A 24085-nucleotide genomic window follows, 5' to 3' on the forward strand; every position below is an offset into this window, starting at 1 on the left:
AAACACCTACGCATACCAGCACACGCTGGAAATCTGAATGCCAGATTAACTGCCTGCAGGTTGCGGAAAGATAGTTTTTTTTTTGTTTCTCTCAGATCGCTCGTCCCGTAAACTTTTGGCGCCGGCCACACGTATTCTCCGCGCTCTTTTCACTTCCTGCAGGCACGCCACAATCGTCGCCTGGAACGCGCACTCGCAAAGCCTGATTCTGGCGCCATGAGTAGGTCGCTGCCTGTCACCAGGGCAGACCTGATTGACTCCGAGGCAGGCTCGGCTTGCGTCGATGTGGAGGAAGGCACGGCTGGGACCCCCAAGCCGTTCGACAACAAGATCGTCCGGATGGGTAAGGGTTCCCGGTTTCCTTACATCTTCGCTACTCTACTGCTGCCGTTTTACGACACCACTTGGCGTACGTAGCGAGTTCTTGAGCGTTTCAACTTCCTTCCTGCGTGTTGAGCAACGCTATACCGCCAATGCTTGAATGAAAACGCAAGGGAAATGTCACACACCTTGCCGGTGAAGCAGCGCACTGACACGGACACGGCGAAGACATGGCGAAGACGCAAGAACGCTCGACACTCGCTGCTGTTGTGTGTCGCAGCGAGTGTCGCGCATTCTGCCGTGTCTGTGTCGGTGCGCTGCTTCGCCAGTAAGGTGTGACGATTAATCAACTATAGGCCCAACGTTCCACATGACTGAAAATGTGAAGTTTCGAGATATTCTTTGGTTGCGTTCTCCGTGGTCGCCTCTGCCCACGTGGTATATATATATATATATATATATATATATATATATATATATATATATATATATATATATATATATATATATATATATATATATATATATATATTGCAGAAAGTAGGGGCAGAGGGGGTAAGGAGTTGTGGATGGTTAGTGGGGCGAGGTCGTTTATTTGCATGTTTCCCGCCTTCGACATTCACCATCGATCACCATTATCCCGGTTTATGCGTGCGCTGCAAGAGGAAGACCCTTCCGTGGCACATACTACCCTCGTCTTGCATCAATCGACTCCACCGAAGGTCCCAAGTTCGAATTCTTGTCCAGGCCGCTAGGTATTTCAGGTTTGCAGTGGCGCCTTAACTAAAAAAGAAGGAAGAAAAAAAACGAACTCGCAGATCCAACTAAATGGTAGGAATCTAAATAGCCCTGAGCTCGTTTGAGTTGGCGAGATGCAGCTATTAGCGTACATGCCATGACCATAGCCCGATGGATTTGCCAAAGATGGAAATATAATCCAGTGGCCTAAGTTGCGTGCCCGGCAAGACAGCGGTCAGCACATATCCACCAACCCAACTTGTCTGTGTACAAGCACAAGTATACCCGGCGAAAAAAAAAACGGCGAAGGACTTCAAACCCCGGGGAGGCTTCGCTTTGAAACGTAGAAGCTTCGTTTGAATTTTCTTTTTTGACCACCCGTGGTCTTTTGACATGCGCCAAATGCAGAGCACACGGGAGTCTTGGCACTCTTAAGTTTTTTTTTGCATCCTTTAAAGCACTCTTTCTTGCGTCAAATCAATGAAGATAACACTACGGTAACCTTCGTTGATTTCGCAAGTCACGGGATCAAGTTCAGAGAAGAAGTAAAGGGAGGGTCGGGGGGCCTATTAGCCTGTCTCCTGCATTCGATATAACATTTCGCGAGCATAATTGAATGATTTAGGCAGGGTGCCGACCCCGCCAACCCTTCATAACCATTTGTTTGCGCTCCCAGCAATTGAACCGTGTATATGATACGGAAAATTTATTTGTTTGAACTTCGGTCTGGTCACGACATTTGTCACAATTTAGGCGGAAATTCACCTTAGCTTTAAGGTAACCTCACTGAATAATAATAAAGCAACTTAAGCTATGCTAGTAAGTTACGCTCCTGCCGTACAAGAACAGTATTTTTAATGGTGAAAAAAAAAGTTAGGTAAGCTAGAAAAGGCGCAAAAAAGCTTCCACTGGTGGCGCCGCCACCGTTAAGTTCCCGTACTAGCCCGACGTGATGTCATGGATTTCAGGATATATTTTTGAACTCCTTTATAGATAATGGTTCATCGGTAAAGAAGGACAACGTATAGCATTGAACCAAAATGCTCGACCTAGCAAGTTTCAGCAGCGTATGGAAAGGTGGTGCGGTGCGCTGACACCGCTGAAGTGTTATCCGGATCGCCATGTCATTCAGCCTCGGAATTCGAGGGTGCATTTCTCGGCACTGTTGCTGAGCGCATGGTTCCTGCTAAAGTGGATACGACTTCACCACGGCTCGTGTTCAATTTCCCAATTAAAACCAGTGCCTTATAGCGAAATATTAATTATTGCCTAATAGGCTCGTGTATGGGCCGCAGCTCCAACTTGGCAGCCCAAAATTTGTGGGGAAAAATTTTCCAACGGACAAGCAATCGCTTTCGTTGCTCTGACGCCAGGCGCGCGCATCGGCGAATTTACGCATCGAATTTACGAAAGTACGCATCGGCGCTGCTTACTTCCACATGCCACTACTAGACGCCTATAGACACCCAGGCTGTGCACAAGACCGGGAGGGTGCGCAAGTCGCCGGCACCATTTCGACCAAAAGGTTCGGTCCCGTGTAAGGGCCGCACTTCGTCGAAATTGTGAAGAAATAAAGGAAGTGCGGCCCTTACACGAGTCTTACGCAAGTATTAAAGCTTCGAATCGCTAGTTAGCTGACATATCACTGCAACTTTTAGTGCGCAGTAATGTTTACATCTTTAAGCAATCCGACTTGCGTGACAGAATTACGACACCTGCCGTAGCAGGCAAACAAGTTCATTTCTTTTTTTTTACGAGAGATCACCCTGCACGTATCTTTAGTGTCCTTTTAAATACCCGATTTTTTTTTTCGGTGACCTCATTGCAGGCTTCATCAGGAAGGTGTACGCCATACTGTCTCTGCAATTGATCGTAACGTCGGTCATCATTGCTATCTTCATACTCATGTGAGTATCGCACATGCCCGTGTGGCTTGCGCATGCGCTCATACAGCTGACAGTGTAGCTCATGTTCTTAGAGGAAGCTCTAGCTTAGCAGCTCTTATATAAACACATGGAAACAGATCGTTTTTCTCGCCAACCACTGCACTGCAGTACTGATTAAGTCTGTCGCACTTAAGTTTAAGTTAAAACTTACGAACTATAAGAAGTGTGTTTTTAATGCGTGTTCCCAATTGTTTTAGAAGTATTCTTGAATATTCTAAAATATCAAAAAAAGGAAAGAGAAAAGCTTGAGTTTACAACTTTGCAACAGATTAAAAAAGCGGCATATCACGATTCCGTAAAGCCTAACCTAATGAATCTAAAGTGGACAAAATTGATGCATTATACACCGCTCTCAATTATACCACTAATTTCTCAGTACGACTTTGAAACAACCTTGCAAGTGTTGTAATAATTTCAAGTTAGTTGTCAATTCACAAATCACATTAGCCCACTTAAGACGTTCTAACAGATGCCGTTTATAGAACTGAGATATGTTTTTCTGGCGTAGAGCTAGGATTGGTAAACTTCGTGCGTCTATATTTTTAACAGCGTTTCTTTGTAAATTTTTTAAAGAATATGTACTGCTTTAAATCAATATTTTGCTTACTAAAGTTGCTACAATTTCACTGCCTCTGTAAAGCGCAACACATTTAATTCACATCGGTCCCCTGATTGTATTTGAATAGTCGAAATAGAAGTTGGCCCCGATCGTCACTTCAATCGTCACTCGTGATCGTCACTCGTGATCGTCACTTGCGATCGTCACTTGCGATCGTCACTTGCGATCGTCACTTGCGATCGTCACTTGTGATCGTCACTTGGGATCGCGTCGTCCGTATATATTGTTTATTGTTACCCGAGAGTTCCAGCCTGTCCGAATACGTATCACCGTTTTCGCCGCACCCCTTTATTAACTGTCTAGCTGACAAGAGAAAAGTACTCGTTTATAATTGGGCCTGATGGTGTTGCGTCGTTATCTATTTAAACATGCACAGCGGTATTTGCGAGAGCATCGCATATCTGACGCCGTTTGCTGGTCGGTCAGTAATGAACGTCTACAATGCGCGGCTATTGCATTGCCAAGGAGCTTTGTATGCCGGCGAAAAGACTGAGTATGATTCGTATTATTTGGAATTCACTACCCGACGATACAGTATCATCCTCTGACCGCACATCGTTCAGAAAAAAAAAGAACTGGATCATATCTCACCAATCACGACTTGAACCTTCATTGTATACTTTCTTTTTGTTGTGTTGCTTTGTTATTCCGCGTGTTTCAGGTACTATTATTGTTTTTCTTACAAATGTGCTACACTGTATTAACTGTATTACAACTGTACTCAAATTTATACTCGATTATTGTTAACACATTACCCTCGCTGAACCTTGTTATCCTGGTATATCACACACCTCAGCAGTCATGGAGGCATTACGGAATCAGGGTGTACACGAGCCGTATGTAAAAATACTGAAAGATATCTATAGCGGCTCCACAGCCACCGTAGTCCTCCATAAAGAAAGCAAAAAAATCCCAATAAAGAAAGGCGTCAGGCAGGGAGATACGATCTCTCCAATGCTATTCACAGCGTGTTTACAGGAGGTATTCAGAGACCTGGATTGGGAAGAATTGGGGATAAGAGTTAATGGAGAATACCTTAGTAACTTGCAATTCGCTGAAGATATTGCCTTGCTTAGTAACTCAGGGGAACAATTGCAATGCATGCTCACTGACCTGGAGAGGCAAAACAGAAGGGTGGGCCTAAAAATTAATATGCAGAAAACTAAAGTAATGTTTAACAGTCTCGGAAGAGAACAGCAGTTTACGATAGGTAGCGAGGCACTGGAAGTGGTAAGGGAATACATCTACTTAGGACAGGTAGTGACCGCGGATTTGGATCATGAGACTGAAATAATCAGAAGAATAAGAATGGGCTGGGGTGCGTTTGGCAGGCATTCTCAGATCATGAACAGCAGGTTGCCATTATCCCTCAAGAGAAAAGTGTATAGCAGCTGTGTCTTAGCAGTACTCACGTACGGGGCAGAAACCTGGAGGCTTACGAAGAGGGTTCTACTTAAATTGAGGACGACGCAAAGAGCTATGGAAAGAAGAATGATGGGTGTGACGTTAAGGGGTAAGAAAAGAGCAGATTGGGTGAGGGAACAAACGCGAGTTAGTGACATCTTAGCTGAAATCAAGAAAAAGAAATGGGCATGGGAAGGACACGTAATGAGGAGGGAAGATAACCGATGGTTATTAAGGCTTACGGACTGGATTCCAAGAGAAGGGAAGCGTCGCAGGGGCGGCAGAAAGTTAGGCGGGCGGATGAGATTAAGAAGTTTGCAGGGACAACATGGCCACAATTAGTACACGACCGGGGTAGTTGGAGAAGTATGGGAGAGGCCTTTGCTCTGCAGTGGGCGTAACCAGACTGATGATGATGATGATCATTATGATGATGATGATGATGATGGTAACCCCCCCCTTACACAACGCTTACGGGCACTTATGGAATAAATGAGATTAAATTAAAGCAAAGCGTTTCTTCCCTCTCTTCCAAGCTGTACGGGTGCTGGCTGCTGGCCATTGCCCTGCTCTGTCGATTACACAATTCAGTAACTAGGCATGTGTCACAGGGAACGTGTCACAGGGAACGTGCCACAGGGAACGTGTCACAGGGAATGTTCCACTGGGTATGCGGTCATTACTGGCCGATACCCCAGAATGGCTATGTGTCAATGGGCAGGTACCTGAATAGACAAGCAGAACAAGGAACGAGTGAAGAAGTCGGCAACGGAAGGTAGCCGAGTAAAGGGGACAAAACGGGACCGAGAGTGCGCACTCATGAGCGAGGAGTGGTGAGCCACAGAGATGTGAGGAAACGAAAAACATTTCCGTAAACACATAAAGATTTACTTATCACCAATTCACACATACGCGTGAGATCCACTATTTCTTTTGTATATATATACCGATGTGGTTTCGTTTACAACTTGATTGCTTCATCGTACGCGTGACATATCTGTACCTGAATTACTCGTTTGCATGCGGTCCGTTGCCCGTCACGTACTAGGGCCAATCACCTCGGCAAGCCTTTTAGTGGCTCGCTCTTTTCTTTCACGCAAAGGAAAATAAAAAAAAATCCGTGGACACCTAAGCACTTATGAGTTGTGAATGCGAAAGCATTAATGTCCAACTGAACGCCGCTGAGCGCTCCTTCGAGTTATGAACTCCTCACGGGCAAGCGAGCGCGTTGAGAAGCTTGGCACGTTTTGATTTGGCCTTACCGAGGCGCAGTTCGAAGGCAGCCGGGAGCTAGCGCGGAAAAAGAACGCGCCGACATCCCCCGCCCTACAATACACTCACTCAACAACAGGCAGTTTACTGGCGAAAGCTGCAGACAGGAACTTTCCCAAATTTACATATACTATGCAAAATGTTCCCAAGTCAATACGGGGACACATGCCCGTGGTGTGGCGCAATACCTACACTTTATCACATCCCATGGGAGTGCAATACGAATGAGGCATTCCACAAAATAGAAAATCCGAGTGCGGAGCAGTGGGAGTGCGTGCTCTCCAGCGGCGACCCTAGCCTCCAACGGAGGCTGGTGGATCATGTCCGACGAGCAGCCACGCTCAGTGGTGCCCTGGAATAGGGGCGCCAACCATGCAGCCCGGAGTTCGTAATCAACCAATAGAAGATGAAGACATCCGGCCTGACCGCTGCATTACTCTTTCTAGTGCAATAAAGTTTAGTTCCACCTCCTCCTCCTCCTCCAAGAGTGAGAGTGACGTGGCGTCGCGGCGATGTCCTCTCCCCTCACGCAACACCCGGCGCGCTAACGAAGCAGCAGGTGTTAATCCTCTTGCCCGCTCTGCTCCGTCAAGGCGAGCCATGGTGACGTGGCGTCGCAGCCAATGGGAAAGGAGGTGCCGTTTCTCCCCTACCGATGACAGACGCCGGATTTTTTTCGCTCACTCAACGGTCTATTTGACGATTTCGCCTCAATAATACAATGCCGAATTCGACTCGATATTTTGGCGTTTCACGCAGGTATAGGTTAACAGTGCTTGATGTGCGACATGTCTTGTTGATTTGTGAAACCTTGCTTCGCAGACCGCAGCTCACCGAGTTTGCCAAGTCGCCAAACGGGACAATTATGATTGGAGTAACTAGGTAAGCAAGTGCAAGACCTCCATGAAAATACGAATGGCATCTTCGGATGGTCACTTTGATCCTCCAAATCTGGCCGCTCCGATTCCGGTGTCACTCTGGATACAAGTACACTGTAAAATAATTTACACCCTTCAAAGTGAGAAAGGAAGGTGTATAGTGGTCTATACCTCACGCCATTACAAGTTTATGCACTTTTAATGGCGTAAATTATTTTACAGCGTAGGAGATATCCTGAACCAACCGAGCAGCCGGCCGCTTGTCATAGCAATGAGAGGGAAGGAAGCGATCGCGAGGGGAACTATAGCCGCTAATCGCCGCGGCAATCGTGAACGCAGCGAGAATTGCCACTGTCGCCAGAGCAACCTTGGGAAATGAAGCGCGGTCACGTGACCGAAAACGACCAGAGTTCTCTGCCACTGACCTGGAGTCGGGCGATCGAGAAGGACCATCCGAATGCGGCCGGATCGCCCCTTTCCAGCCGTCCAAATAATAATACTGCAGCCCTTTTGGGAGCGCTCGAAAACTACTATCCGAAGCCACGAAATTCGCTTCCTTGTGGTTAAACTGAAGAGAGAGTGTTGTCGCTGTTCTTCAACTTATTTCAACGTCATTTTTACATAGTGTACTCCGAAAACGTCCTCTAGGGCTAAAAGCTGCGGTGTGCAGCTTGACAGGTACCAAGAGGCGTCGCATTGGTCGATTGGTGACAAAGAATGTAATACAAAAATGGACACAAAGTAAGCAGTCTCTATAGAAGGGAAATGCTTATAAGCACTTGAGCAAAGAAAAGAAAATTATGCTAGATAGGAGTTGGTTCTTTTTTTCACTGGTTGTTTTTTTTTTTCATCATAAACGAACTAAAGCTGGAGACACTATTTCAAATACAATGAGAAATATTGCAATGACAATTAGGTGCACAAGTCAACCATATTACGGTCGCAAAACGGCAGTATTATATAAACAAGCAACATGCAATAAAATATCTAGGGAAGTTATAACATTAACATCAAATAAAACAATAGTGCGGAGTATCACTTCATACAGCCAACACATACTTATACAGCTGACAAAACAATGGCACCCATCAAAATAGCAACTTGATATGCTTCAGACACTACTTAGGGAAGCAAGTATGGTTTATGGGAAATTGTTAGAATTGTTATTAATCAATACAGTGTGTTTTAACTGTTTTAGCCGTTTTAACCCTTCGTCGAATAAACGTGTCCATGAGCACGTAGCGGACATGATGATGATGATGATGATATGATGATGATTAAGATGATGATGATGATGCGCGCACACTTGGTTTGCAGCATTCCCTGCTTCATCACTCTTATAGTGCTCATCTGCTTCAAGGGCGTCGACCGTTCTTACCCGACAAACATGATACTGCTCTCAGTGTTCGTAAGTATACATATACAGACTTGCTTCTTCTTGTCCCCGCTATATATCGGAGTAATAATAATATTTGGGGTTTTAAGTGCCAAAACCACTTTCTGATTATCAGGCACGCCGTAGTGGAGGACTCCGGAAATTTTGACCACCTGGGGTTCTTTAACGTGCACCTAAATCTAAGCACACTGGTGTTTTCGCATTTCGCCCCCATCGAAATGCGGCCGCCGTGGCCGGGATTCGATCCCGCGACCTCGTGCTCAGCAGCCCAACACCATAGCCATATATATCGGAGTCATACGCTTCGTATTAGACCTTCACATGTACATGCACTACTTGTGTTTTTCACAGTAGGCACGCAAACGTAGTTATACGTCGGCCTATCGTAATCGCATCGTCAAAGACAACCTGGTCGAACTTGTAACATACCACGTCACACTGCGAGCAAACTCTTCCGAAGTAGTCTTTGCGTCGATTAACCTGTTTTGCGCCAAGCTGCGGTCCGTTCGCTTTGCGTGCTCAAAGTCCCGTTCGACGCACTGCGCGTCGTGAGAAGCCGGTTTATACGTAATAACGTGTAATGCGTGTATATGTGTGGCGTTATACTGTAGCAATGACATGTGCATATTTAGCAGCAGAACCCCTTTAGCTCGTTTCCTTAAACTAAATGAAAGCGATTTGCTAGCCTCGCAATTTTGAAACTGCGTTACGTTTTTGCCTTTGTCCTCAGATAAGCCAAGTGCCAATGTCGTTTGTCCGTGCAATTTACCTCTGTAGATATCGTTGTATGCCATACAGCCCTCAAGTGCACGACATTTGCGTGTATAATTTTTTATTTCTATTTTTTGCCTTGTACTTTCCCTCCTGTTATAACCCCTATGGGGATTGACAGCGCGTGTAAATAAAGAAGAAATAAAATATCACCGCTTTCTCAGAGTCCGGCTATTTCACCGCGAGTCACGTGGTACACGTGCCGTAAACACTCGGAAACTCATTACCTGGGTAAATGGCGGGATTTACCCTACGTGCCTGCATGCTGCATTGTGGTCTGAACACTGTCACGCCCATCAGATTGGTTTCGTCACTTTCTGTTTCGGCCTCCTCTGTCAAGTGTGCGTGCACTGATAAAGGTACGCGTGTCGTTCGTGTGCGTGTGCGTGTGCGTGCGTGTGTGCGTGCATGTGTGCGCGCGTGCGTTGATTTTCTCTTATACTTCTTGTGAGTGCTTTCTTTTTGGCAGTGATGTCATTCAGGAAGAACCAACTAGAGGCCAAGAGCGAGTCCTATTGTGCGCGCAGTGATGGCAAAATAAATTTATTGTTGTTGTAGTTGTAGTTGTTGCTAAGCCGCTGGTTGGTGGCTTGGCCTCGTGTCCTCATTGGCAATGCTTCGCGGAACTCCAACAATGGGTGGGATCTGCGTTTAGTTTTCTTTCATTCATTTTTTTTTTTGCAGACGGTGTTAATGGCCGTTAGCCTGGCAGGAACCTGCGTGTAAGTTACTTACCTTGTGCTTGTTTTTTGCAGGGCAGTGAATCAGCCGTCGGGGGGACGCCTAAATTCGTTCGTTGCACAGGAAAATTCGTTGTAGAGGCGTTCACAATGCGCCCTAAATATGGGAATTCGGCAGGGACATAATCGGTCCTTCATTATACAGGTAATTTTGTAGCAGAGGCATTAGAATGAAAACTCGCTTTAGAAAACGACCACACACAGCGTTCTGGGCTAACTGCGAGAAGTATTTTACGAAACGTGGTAAAATTACAAGCCTACACGTGAGTGGGCTCTCACAGGTGGCCAGTTATCTTTTCGTGCATCATGCTGGTTGTCATCAAGTACCGAATCTTTATCGCAAATTTTGCTAGGCTACTTTTCTTTCCCCTAGATTTTCTTCTTTTTGATTGGTTAAAGTATGTCCGTCCATATATGACAATCGATCGTAAAAATTGTAATAACTGAGAGAAAACTTGAAAAATAAATGAAAAAAGTGTTCTAAGTTCACAAGGTATTTTTCGCACGGAAATTACATATTTCGTTAAAAGATTATTCGTTTTCGTGACGTTGAAATACGGATACTTTCTTGATGTTAAGAGAACTGGTTGCGAAAAGTGATAAAGTGATAACAGAGTGAAATTAGCTTTGTTCCTTGCTTATCTATACTCAATTAAAATGTGTGAGCAGATTGACCGCCCACGTTTGTGTAGGCAGACGGACCTCATGTGCACGAGTCAATTAGAGTCAAGAGATTGATGCAGCTTCTCGCAAAGCCATCATAGCCACTCAGAGCGCGGCTACGTGAATACATTGGTAGAGTTGATTATTGTATGTGTCGCACAGTGTCGGCCTGCCTGGCGCTATGCCACTTCTTAATGGCGTTCCATGTAGCATGTTAACCACCACTTGTACGATCTGTCACAACCGCATCGAAACATTTGACCTCTTCCGTGCACTGTAAAAAAAAAAAAAAGTTTACACCTTTTGGGGCTTATCTTGTCCCCAAACAACAATCGTCATCTGCCTTGCTTGCGTTTCCTCTCTTGAAAACTCGGCGCTTGCTACACTTTCCTGTCGAGAATGCTGTGTCACGCTGGCGTTCGTGACTGGGAAGTACCGCGCTCGCTGCGTTAAAGAAATGAATTGCGGGCAAGACAGATGACGATTGACGTTTGGGGACAAAGTACAACCCAAAGGGTGTAAACTTTCTTTAGGGTGTACTCCGTGAAAACTGCAATCGGGAGAGGACCAAAATCTACTGCTAGGAGAGTAAACGTTACTCCCATAAATGAGCAATATACGTAATGGCATTTTCCTGTAAGTGACGGGGGAAAGAAAGTCATAAAAATTGGAGGACGCTTAAGCTTCGCCTTCAAGAGTGGAACGCGACAGCGTTCCCGTCGACCCGCCAAGGGGTGTAAGACAATGCGCTACGGCGCAGCGATCACTTACGAGGCGCCCCGCATCGGACTTTGCGCCCACCTATCACGCGGTGAGCGTCGAGCAACGCAGCGTTCGGCGCGGCAACGAAACGTGCGCCTGAGCAAACGGAACGAACCAAAGAACTCGGTGTCTCGGAGGGGGAAACGATCTACGCCAGCCAAACGTCGTGATCGGCACGGGCAGAGAGAGATAGTAATCTAAAGAAAGGAACGGCGCTTGATTCTGCAACCCGTGTGGGAGCACGGCGAAGCGTCGTCAGGGGAGAGGGACTCGGGGCCGCGACGCGCCTGGCACCGGTCCCTGCACAGCCCCAATGCGCGCGTGGCGCGCCACCTGTCGGGGCAGCGCCGTACATCGAGAGGACGGGGTCTTCTGTGTTTGCCGCAAGATGGCTCTGCGTGTGCAGTAAGCGCAGAGGAAATGTAGCGGAAACGTACTTCGCTACATTACACTTCGCTACTCGTGTAACTGCGACTTCTGTAAGTTACATGCTCATAATTACCGATATACACCGCAGTATAACTTTCTACGGCACGTTTCTAAGGCAACGCCGCATTCACTAGAAGCGCTTTTGTACCCCTCTGAAGCATCGAACTCGTGGCTGAGTGGTAGCGTCTCCGTCTCACACTGCGGAGACCCTGGTTCGATTCCCACCCAGCCCATCTTGGAAGTTGCTTTTTATTTATGAAGTGCCTGCCGTGATTTCTCGCTCACGGCCAACGCCGCGGACGCCGACGACACCGGCTTTTTTGCGACACGAGCTCCTTAACGCTGTCGCGTTAAAATGCTTTAGTGACACCACAGGAAAAAGTAGGAAACGGCAATGCTGCGTCAGTAAGATTGCCCTGTTTTTTTGTGTGTGTTTCTTTCACGCAAACGCACAAAAATATTAATGTAGGCCCTCTTGGCATACAAACGTTTCGTACAGGTAGTTTGGCACTCACTATATGTAAAGTAGGTGTCGGTAAAATATTTGTAAATTGGCAAAAACTTAACAAGGAAATCTGGTGCTACACTGTGTCGATTCCCATCGCAGGCACTTCGAACGAGACGAAGTGATGGTGGCCGCGGCGATAACGACGGTGAGTTAATCACGCGATACAAACTTAATTAAGTTTGCACCCTCTGGGGGCGTATCTTGTCCCCCAACGATAATCGTCATCTGTCTTGTCCGCATTATTTCTTCTCTCTAACGTTGCCGAGCCCGGTACACTTCCAAGTCACGAACGACTTGCGCGTGATCAGCGTGACGCAGCATTCTTGATAGGAAAGGAGCGAGCGCGGAGTTTTCAAGAAATGCAACGCAAGCAACGTAGATTAGAATTATCGTTGTGGGTCAAATATCATCATCATCATCATCAGCCTGGTTACGCCCACTGCAGGGCAAAGGCCTCTCCCATATTTCTCCAACAACCCCGGTCACGTACTAATTGTGGCCATGCCGTCCCTGCAAACTTCTTAATCTCATCCGCCCACCTAACTTTCTGCCGCCCCCTGCTACGCTTCCCTTCCCTTGGGATCCAGTCCGTAACCCTTAATGACCATCGGTTATCTTTCCTCCTCATTACATGTCCTGCCCATGCCCATTTCTTTTTCTTGATTTCAACTAAGATGTCATTAACTCGCGTTTGTTCCCTCACCCAATCTGCTCTTTTCTTATCCCTTAACGTTACACCTATCATTCTTCTTTCCATAGCTCGTTGTGTCGTCCTCAATTTGAGTAGAACCCTTTTCGTAAGCCTCCAGGTTTCTGCCCCGTAGGTGAGTACTGGTAAGACACAGCTATTATATACTTTTCTCTTGAGGGATAACGGCAACCTGCTGTTCATGATTTGGGAATGCCTGCCAAACGCACTCCAGCCCATTCTTATTCTTCTGATTATTTCCGTCTCATGATCCGGATCCGCCGTCACTACCTGCCCTAAGTAGATGTATTCCCTTACGACTTCCAGTGCCTCGCTGCCTATTGTAAATTCCTGTTCTCTCCCGAGACTGTTAAGCATTACTTTAGTTTTCTGCATATTAATTTTTAGACCCACTCTTCTGCTTTGCCTCTCCAAGTCAGTGAGCATGCATTGCAATTGGTCCCCTGAGTTACTAAGCAAGGCAATATCATCAGCGAATCGCAAGTTACTAAGGTATTCTCCATTAACTTTTATCCCCAATTCTTCCCAATCCAGGTCTCTGAATACCTCCTGTAAACACGCTGTGAATAGCATTGGAGATATCGTATCTCCCTGCCTGACGCCTTTCTTTATTGGGATTTTGTTGCTTGCTTTATGGAGGACTACGGTGGCTGTGGAGCCGCTATAGATATGTTCCAGTATTTTTACATATGGCTCATCTACACCCTGATTCCGTAATGCCTCCATGACTGCTGAGGTTTCGACTGAATCAAACGCTTTCTCATAATCAATGAAAGCTATATATAACGGTTGCTTATATTCTGCACATTTCTCTATCACTTGATTGATAGTGTGAATGTGGTCTATTGTTGAGTAGCCTTTACGGAATCCTGCCTGATCCTTTGGTTGACAGAAGTCTAAGGTGTTCCTGATTCTATTTGCAATTACCTTAGTAAATACTTTGTAGGCAACAGACAGTAAGCTGATCGGTCTATAATTTGTCAAGTCTTTGGCGTCCCCTTTCTTATGGATTAGGATTATGTTAGCGTTCTTCCAAGATTCCGGTACGCTCGAGGTCATGAGGCATTGCGTATACAGGGTGGCCAGTTTCTCTAGAACAATCTGTCCACCATCCTTCAACAAATCTGCTGTTACCTGATCCTCCCCAGCTGCCTTCCCCCTTTGCATATCTCCTAAGGCTTTCTTTACTTCTTCCGGCGTTACCTTCGGGATTTCGAATTCCTCTAGACTATTTTCTCTTCCATTATCGTCGTGGGTGCCACTGGTACTGTATAAATCTCTATAGAACTCCTCAGCCACTTGAACTATCTCATCCATATTAGTAATGACATTGCCGGCTTTGTCTCTTAACGCATACATCTGATTCTTGCCAATTCCTAGTTTCTTCTTCACTGTTTTTAGGCTTCCTCCGTTCCTGAGAGCATGTTCAATTCTATCCATATTATACTTCCTTATGTCAGCTGCCTTACGCTTGTTGATTAACTTCGAAAGTTCTGCCAGTTCTATTCTAGCTGTAGGGTTAGATGCTTTCATACATTGGCGTTTCTTGATCAGATCTTTCGTCTCCTGGGATAGTTTGCTGGTATCCTGCCTAACGGAGTTACCACCGACTTCCATTGCACACTCCTTAATGATGCCCACAAGATTGTCGTTCAAGGTCCTCTTCCTGAGTTAAAGCTGAATACCTGTTCTGTAGCTTGATCTGGAATTCCTCTATTTTCCCTCTTACCGCTAACTCATTGATCGGCTTCTTATGTACCAGTTTCTTCCGTTCCCTCCTCAGGTCTAGGCTAATTCGAGTTCTTACCATCCTGTGGTCACTGCAGCGCACCTTGCCGAGCACGTCCACATCTTGTATGATGCCAGGGTTAGCGCAGAGTATGAAGTCTATTTCAAATATACTACACCCCAAAAGGGCGCAACTGCTTTAAGAGTGCAGCGTTGTGGAAAGCGGTCACTGCGCCGCACCTAGTGGCACCACTAGTAATTTTCGATTAGATAATTCCTTGCAAGTGTTGGTACTGAAGCATTGATGGTTTTAGGCACACAAGGATGATACGTCACACTACGGGCTGCAGGTACCAGAACGAACGAACAAGATGCTAACCGAAAACCGAATTTTTATTATTTTACTAACTGTTTCCTGTTCCCCTTTCTTCAAGTTCAGTTTGACTATCGTTATGTCAGTAAAAATAGTAGCTGAAATTAGAGTGGGAATGAGTTAAAACCAGGTTTAAATAGCAAAAGGTGGCTGTTAAAAGCCCGAAAGTGAGCTTTTTTTTTTCTTCTAGCGCCCCACTGCCGAAGAGCAAGGCCGTTCGCTATTGCGGATCACGTGAGGAGTTCAGCCAAGCCGCATTCTCGAAATAACTATAATTTCCCGAGCTGCCACGGAGCAAGAAATAACAGAAAAGCATGTATTTGGCGCGTTTTCCGGGCGCTGTGTCTGGGGTTTAAAGTGTAAAATGCATTTTTGTTTTTCAAAGTGCCATTTTTCGCAACTTTGCTCACCTTGTATTTGGTACTTCCGATACTCGGATTTGGGCGGAATTTTGCCCATGCTTTCTTTAAGATATCAGGAGTGCCTTTATCTCCTTTAAACATCAACGTAGCTTGTACGCTTAAAGCAGATTAGCAAGTAAGACTGCGGTCTAAACTATTTTGGACTTCCCAGGTGCTAGTGTTTAGAACGCAGTTCTCAGGCGCCTGTCCTTGCGCAGTGTGTCGGCGTACCTCGTCCTCCTTCGGCGTAACCGCGCGAACGCAGAGCCCAGCGGTGAACGAAAGAAGGCGAGAGCGAAGAGAGCGCAAGGAGGAAAGCGGGAGAGGTGGCTATAGTGAAAGCATGAGGCGAAAAGCGGAGGAGAGGGCGACTGGGTGAGGAGACAAGAAGAAGAATGCGATAGCAAGGAGGGCGCGAGGAGGAACGCGGGAGAGGAGGCTACAGTGAAAGCATGAGGCGCGAAGCGGAGGAGAGGGCGAAAGGGTGAGGAGACAAGCAGAAGTCCGTGATAACAAAGAGAGCGCGAGGAGGAAAGGGGAGGAAGAGGCTACAGTGAAAGCATGAAGCGAGAAGCGGGGAGATAGCGACAGGGTGAGGAGACAAGCAGAAGACGGCGATAACGAAGAGAGCGTGAGGAGGAAAGGGGAGCAAGAGGCTACAGTGAAAGCATGAAGCGAGAAGCGGAGGAGAGGGCGACAGGGTGAGGAGACAAGCAGATGTCCGCGATAACGTAGAGAGCGCGAGGAGGAAAGGGGAGGAAGAGGATACAGTGAAAGCATGAAGCGAAAAGCGGAGGAGAGGGCGACAGGGTGAGGAGACAAACAGAAGTCTGCGATAGCGAAGAGAGCGCGAGGAGGAAAGCGGTAGAGGAAGATACAGTGAAAGTATGAGGCGAAAAGTGGAAGAGAGGGCGAAAGGGTGAGGAGACAATCAGAAGTCTGCGATAGCGAAGAGAGCGCTAGGAGGAAAGTGGAGGAAGCCACCTTGATGCACCACCAGATGGCGCTCACGCGTCCGCGCTTGCGCGGCGGCGGCGTCGGTGTCCGGGGAAATGAAAAAGAAAAGAACCAGAAAGCTCGTCTTCGCGCACAGCGTTCGCCGCAAGCGTTTCCTGATAAAGATTACGGTTGCATAAGCTGCACTTGCCGGGAAGCGGCGACTGTGTGGCCGGTCTATATATAGCACCACGCGTCGCGGCTCTGCCAGTCGGTGCGGTGCCTCAATATATCACGTGATGAAAAACAAGCATCGCGCTGCGCTCAAGTTTCGCATTAGGAAGTATCGTAATCGTCGGTGAATTTTCCTCTAGTTTCTTAACATTTCTTCTACGTACTTCCTAGTCAGTTTTCGGCAGTCTACAGTTGATATGAAGAAATATGAGCCACCAATAGTCCGTATCTCTGGAAGCTTCGTGACAAAACACGGTGGGGGCAACAAGGCCTAAATTTTACAAGTTATGATGGTACAGAATGAAAACTATGCTGCTCACTATAAAAGTGTTTATATATTTGAAATCAAAAGTTATGTAAACAACCGGCGTTTCACTGCTCTAGGTTATATATTTTTTAAAAATTTGTTCGACGAGCATCTCCGCCTAATTAATTCACAACCTACTGACAGCAAATATTTTATGTATAAGCGCTAGGGTTGTGCGAATATTAGAAACTTTTGAATCACAAATCGAATAGTGTCCTATTCTATTCGGCCTTCAAATCGAGTAGTCACTATTCGTAAATACGAACATTTCTCGAATTGTTCGTCGAGTATTTTATTATGACAACTGCGCACAATCAAACATAAAATTGGGACAAAAGTTCGATCATTTTCATCCCCGCGGACACAACGTACGTATGAAATTTCGGAACCTACGTAGCGTAACGTGCTACGTAGTGCAACAGGCTATACAGTACGGGGATCATTTTCACTTTCCTAAAGTCCTATACATATGCAAACAAACTGCCTAGTTGTTCCTAATGCTACGTCCATTCTTGCATTTTGATAAACAGCGTTTGGTAATGCGCAATGTAATAACAGAAAGATGCTAAGCTTATGACTACTGGGATGTGAATACCGTTTCACATAGATCGTGAAAATAGCTGATTATTCTTCAAAGGCTATTAGAAAAAGTATTCGACATTCGGAAGAGTACGCATTTGGGCTGGTTGGTTCATGATTACGAGCAATAAAAAACAACGCTAAACAGCAGGACGAGCGAAGGGACACAGACAACAGCGCTGTTGATTGGTCCGGTTGTTTAGCGCTGTTTTTTTATTGCTCGTAATTCGACTTTCGATTCGCTTCTGACACGAGTCGATTCGTGTTCGGTTCGGACAGAAAAGAACTCCTACTCGCGCATTCCCAATAAATGCACGGCTGGAGTTCCCTGCACAACGCACAAGAATTAAGAAAATTGTCAGCGCTTTTGAAATCTTTTACGCATATGCAACTTGGTCGTCCATTGATTGCATCCGCAGGCCGTATTCGTCGTACTCACACTGTTTGCGATGCAAACGACCGTAAGCAACGTCTCCAACCTTTCATTCATCGCTTAACTTCCCATTAGGCGAGACCTTCATTGACTAAGTCATCCTGTATCCATAGCTCTAAAGAATACTTGGCCCAGATCTCTTAGACCCTGTCGAAGTTATCGTTTTGATGCTTCATCAACAGAAAAACTTCGCCAGAAAACAAAAAAAAAAACGTTATATATTCACGCACGGAATGCGCTCTTTCTTATACCGGGTGCCTTTATTTCTTTTTTTGGCCCAGACTACAATATTTCAGCAAATCGCTTGTGGCAGACAGCATAATTACATCCGTTGAGCTCAGCTGCTCAAACAGGCGGGTACATGACTAGCACAAGAAATCGAAATGCATAATCGGCTAATTAAGAAAGGTTCACTGGTTATAACATTTATTCAATTACTTTATGTCATGAATATCGCAATTTATCAACTGCAGCCAGTGAGTTGGCAAAGCGTATTTACTTGGAACGAATTTTCAGGATGCCACGAGTTACGAGATATTTATTCCCAATTTGTGTGACGATATACATGGACGTTATCGTTACTTTTGTGTTCCGATGTATAAAACGGCGGCTTGTTAAAAAAAAAGTAGGCCGAACAATAGCGTATTTTTTTTTACCGCAATCTTATTTACGGCGCTTATCTAGACACCCGCGCGATACCTCGAATTCGTTCCACGTGTACATGTTTTACGAATTCAATGGCTAAAAAATTCGCACATTCCAATATGTGCCGCACAGTAATCAATGAAACTAAATCATTTCGGAATTTTCGTTCAGTTCGATTATGCACTTCGGTGTTTCTCGTGCGAATCGCGATGCCTGCATCACAGCTTCTGGTAATCGAGCTCAAGGACCGCAATTACGCTGCCGCAGGCGATATTAAAAAAAAAAAAGAATTCTGTACGGTATCAGGGAAAAAAATACATAAATGCGTGACGTTTCAGTCGTCACAGCTCTTTTTTATGCCACGTTTGTGTTCTCGTGGAAATAAGCCAACCTTATCGGCCAGCGCTTACACCTGTGTATGCCCATTCCTCGCTGACCTTCTACTCACGCGTTATTTTCACGTCACATTACGCCAACTACACCCCGTCTCCAGTTTCTGTGTCTTCAGCTGAATGAAAATTCAATTGAATTATTTTTTTCCCCGCTTTACACTAGAAACGTCCTCCAGTGTTAAAATCTGCGGAAATAAGGCCCGTACGAGAAGATTTTAAACGAATGTGCGAGCGATGCCTTCACTAACTAGCCCGGTCCAACACCTTTGCTTCGGCTGGACCAGTTTTGGACATCGCGCGCTTTTTTTTTTTTTTAATTGCAGATTGACTTCACCATTTTCACGGGCCTGGCGCTTATAACGCTGTTTCTGCTGCTCGTCTTCGGAATCGTAGTCCTTATCTTCCCTTCGAGGGTACGTGCTGCTTCAATTCTTTACTCTATAATCGGGAAGCTTAAGCTCTCAGCATCCTCACTGAAGTTTACTTCAAACGCCCCCCCCCCCCCCCACCAAAAAAAATAATAAGTATGCTCTTGGCCACCGCTGAACAGCCGATGTTTGCTGCATTTCAAACAATTTTTTTTTGCTCAACCTGCTTACGGTATCAGGTACTTAAGATATTTTCATGCTTTTACGCAACCCCACAAACTCCTTTATCTACTGCAAAAAGAGTCAGAAACCTCTTCCTTTTGCTGTTAAAAAGTTACGCGCTAAATCGTAGGGCGCGCGGTGCTTGGTGAAGCCCTAACTGCAAAGTTTCGGTTTCAAGCTTTCTTTTTTCACTTACTTGCTCTGCAATAACTCACCGCGAGACACGGGTGCCATTTCTAAATTAAGAAATGCGTATTACGTGCGATGGTCTTCTTCGTGTGAAAAATCAAAAGGGCAAAGTAAAAATATTAGCAATACTAGTAGCTGACTGGTGAACGGTACGTTTCTATTTTTAATTGCAGTGCTATAACATACAAAGACCACAATGTTTTTCATTTCCCACGTAAAAAAACGTGAACAACACTGCGGGACTACATCCAGGAGCGGAGCGAAAGGCGCGCTTTGGATAAAATAAAAAATAAATGCAATAAAATAAATGTTTGATGTGTAGAGCAGATGTGGAACCACAATATTCCCATCTTCGTACGCCATCTTTTTCCCCCACGAAAATAACCTTTTTACGCACTGAAGAAAAATTGTAAGAGTAGTGTACCAATTTCTAGCAATGTTCACCGAGTTGGTTGTGTGGCTTTGTTATTTCTTATTCAATCTCGCTCTTTTAACGTTGACATAGGTCACAAGGTTTTTATTATTATTTTCAGACACGTCTCATGATTTACAGCTGTTGTGGGGCCGCTTTGTTCTCCATTGTAAGTATGTTAATGAGCGCAAATCTCATAAGCACCCTACAAGCACCCTATAGACCGTTTTTTTCGTAGGCGCCGCCGTATTGTGAACGCAGTGGCGCCGCCTATGAGCAGCGCCATACTGGCTTGGGTGAAAGCGGTCCTTTGCATGGCAGGTATACGCTCGGCGGCAGGTTCTGGCGTTTGCTTTCGCGGTCGTGCGGTCTGTTTAGTATGACGTGCGTCTTCTACGTGGTAAACGGTTCTGTGAGACGTGCTGAAGTGGTTTAAGGTGTCATGGCCAGAATTTCTGCTGGCGTTGAGGTGGACGGAGCACGCAGCGCGATGTGTGCGCGCATATTCGAGTCTACAATCAGCCTCGGAGATGAATTGTGTATATCTGAATGTTCCAATCACTAATGTGACCTTATTGTAGTATTATCCTCTATTTCTGAGCTGCCATTTAGGAGCCATGAAACATACGCGACGATCGTAACAGCGAGAGTGTGGGTACCGTTCTGCTACGATAGGAGCTGTGATGTTATACTTAGACAAGCGTTCAAACTGTTCGCTGCAGGTTACATTGCGTGACTACTTAGTTCGATGGATGAGGTTTCCGCCCCTGAATAAAATAGTTTTGGCAAGTGATAGCAGCATACCTTACAGTCTGAATTACGCTTGTTCAGCAAAGGGACTGTTTACGAACTGCGCGAGCCTCCTAAGCAGTGGTAGGTGCTGGATTATATATATCTTTGTTTTATATATTCCGCATGGTCCAAGCATACCGCATCAGCGGTTATATATTTATAAACGTTGTGCGGCGTGACCATGCGAGGCCCTATTGCGGCGTTAGCCCGTTTTCGCTCGCTTTTTCGAGAAAGAGGATGATAACCGAATTTCTTTTTCGGTTGTGTTCGTTCCGTTCTCTACCACACACACACACGTATTACAGAAATTTTGTCCTCAAAAATAGGCATCGCATTCTTTTTATGCGATCCCTCATATATTATGGCTGTATGCAGGCAAAAAAGGCAATGCCGAAGCGCACAGCTTACATATGTACCGTGCTAGTTCACCAACCGCAGTGATCGCTGTGTTGAGCAGCGCCATCGGCCTCATGCAGGAAGGCTACCGTAGACATATGGTAAATTGAAGCCTACTAGACTTGAAATGCGCGAGAACAATGCCGGTGCATCACAGATATTTGATAGCGCCTGCCGCTTAGATGTTTCGTGGTTGCCTAGCTAGGTTGGCCGTGCACGAGAACGCGCTCTTATGCTTTATGTTTTACTCCATACGCCTAGCGATCAGATATTGAGCAGATTTACCATTTCATGCTGCTAATACAGAGACACCGGGTTTCTTTGTTGAATTAAAACCGATATAAGTAAAATAGTTCCCAACACATACACACACCGCGACTGATAATGTGCGTACACCACGGCTTATAAAACGCGTCACATTTCTGCGCTCCCAAAAGATATTTCCGCCTACTGTAGTTACCGATGCACCGAAAGGCTTCCCTGACGACCTTATATGAACGGATACGGCGTAAATTTCACAAAATACCATCTAAAACATCTCAAAATCGCTCCGCAGCACGCGACAGCAATACTTTCAAGCAGCGCAGCGCCGGATAGCCCAAGCCAGAGAGGAGGAAAGGCTCTCCGCGCGCCCTTTCCTCCTCGCCCGATGAAACGGTAATAATAATAATATTTGGGGTTGAACGTGCCAAAACCACTTTCTGATTATGAGGCACGCCGTAGTGGAGGACTCCGGAAATTTCGACCACCTGGGGTTCTTTAACGTGCACCTAAATCTAAGTACACGGGTGTTTTCGCATTTCGCCCCCATCGAAATGCGGCCGCCGTGGCCGGCATTCGATCCCGCGACCTCGTGCTCAGCAGCCCAACACCATAACCACTGAGCAACCACGGCGGGTGACATCAAAATTGTTCACACGCTTGACATACGGCGGTCGCCTGCACCTGTAGCTCGAGGTTACGCCAGTGCTACGTTACCTTATTCTAGGTGGTTTAACTTCGGAATATGACCAAAGCCGTTGTCCACGGTGCCTAGGCACGCGGTCTGAAAGGGCTACAATAGTCCCGAATCAGCTGGCCCCTCTCAAGGCGTTATATAACTAGCGCCTCAATACGTAATTTCTCATTGGTACTCTTAGTACGATGCGTACTATATATAGTGTTCACTGCCCGGTCGCAGTACATCGTGATCGATACGCAACAGATCGTTGGCGGCCGCAACAGGAAGTACACTCTGTCACCGGAGGACTACATCGTGGCAGTCCTCGGTCTGTACATGGACGCCATCAACCTGTTCTTGTTCATCCTGCGGCTATACCGCGGGAGCAGAAACTAGCGGCTGCACACGTGATGCGGAATCCCGGACACGAACCCGCTTGCAGCGCCACCTACGTGACCTGTGCCGTTTCTGGAACACAGTTGTGACTAGAAGTAGTGGCCCCTGGTCAATATTGTAGCTACTTATATAAAATGTACATCGCAGGCTTACAATTCGTACCGACTGCGCTGTAAAAGTCAACCACAAAATATTACGGAACACCATGATCAGAGAAAAAGCTGAATATCTGCACAGCCGCATAACGCAGCCTAGCTAGTATTCGCATTTGCCATCTCCACCGTTATATGTGAAGAACATTGCGATGTTCGGTTTTACCGACTAACGTTGCATGCTGCTCGGAAACAACGTTTTCCCGAGATACCGTGGTCCGTAAACTTCTGTGGTCGACTGTATTTCATCATTTATGCCTGTTCCTGTCGTTTATTGACGTTCGTGTTATGATTATATGTAGTTTTATTTTGTGTTTCTGTTGATTCACATTTCACAGACTACACGTTAAGTCGGTTGTGACAGCACAGTGTTTGTGTGTTTTAATTGCCGATATTCGTTCATCACGCTTTTCGTCGTGTTAACACGGTGGTCATCACTGATTTGCTACAACAAATTCTTTGCTTACGTTCAATATTGCATAACAATCGCAATGTTTTGTAATATATTGTACCCTTTGCTATCACTTCGTCTCCATCCTTGTTCTGTGTTTTTGAGTATTGTTATCTTATTCACTACACGCCGTAGCTACTCAATGCCTGATCACGATTGGCAGTGCATAGGCAAGCTTTTAGGCTTCCATTTTTGTTCATTTAGGCCATCAATTCCTTACAAAAATTACACAAAAACGCAAAATTAAAAAGAAAGACACTTAAGGGCCAAGTTCACAGCCATGCAACTCGGCAACAACAAACAATATCAAGTCTGTAATCTGCACTCAATGAGACATCTAAAGTGAACAAAACTCACTGTTTGTGCAACTCTGAAAGAAGCACAACTTTTGAAATACCTTTAAGCATTGTAACCATTTCACGTAAACTGTCCACTTGAGCAAAATTTGCCTACTTCACATGCTTTAACAGATACAGTTTTCAAAACTGCAATATCGGCCTCTGGCGCAGCGTTACGGACGTGTAAGCTTTTTCTTCTTTATTTTCTTAACTTGCCGATTTTTGGCACGTTTTGTAAAAACATT

General features: G+C 45.7%; 1 protein-coding gene across 1 annotated transcript; it reads left to right on the forward strand.

The window, feature by feature from the left end:
• The first annotated feature begins 216 nt into the window (after positions 1-216).
• Positions 217-22899, forward strand: LOC142558524 (protein lifeguard 3-like). The gene is made up of 6 exons (XM_075670658.1): positions 217-343; positions 2888-2966; positions 7123-7182; positions 12547-12592; positions 19508-19597; positions 22744-22899. The coding sequence occupies exons 1-6, from the start codon at positions 217-219 to the stop codon at positions 22897-22899; spliced, it is 558 nt and encodes a 185-aa protein (XP_075526773.1).
• The last annotated feature ends 1186 nt before the right edge of the window (positions 22900-24085 follow it).

This window comes from Dermacentor variabilis, chromosome 9 (assembly GCF_050947875.1).
Source record: "Dermacentor variabilis isolate Ectoservices chromosome 9, ASM5094787v1, whole genome shotgun sequence".
Taxonomy (NCBI): domain Eukaryota; kingdom Metazoa; phylum Arthropoda; class Arachnida; order Ixodida; family Ixodidae; genus Dermacentor; species Dermacentor variabilis.

What these genes read in the sequence shown, in the direction of transcription:
- LOC142558524 (XM_075670658.1), top strand. Translation starts at nt 217, where the DNA reads ATGAGTAGGTCGCTGCCTGTCACCAGGGCAGACCTGATTGACTCCGAG. An exon ending in TGGCCGCGGCGATAACGACG is followed by an intron (nt 12,593 to 19,507) that starts GTGAGTTAATCA and finishes TTTTAATTGCAG; the next exon opens with ATTGACTTCACCATTTTCAC. An exon ending in TCCTTATCTTCCCTTCGAGG is followed by an intron (nt 19,598 to 22,743) that starts GTACGTGCTGCT and finishes GCCCGGTCGCAG; the next exon opens with TACATCGTGATCGATACGCA.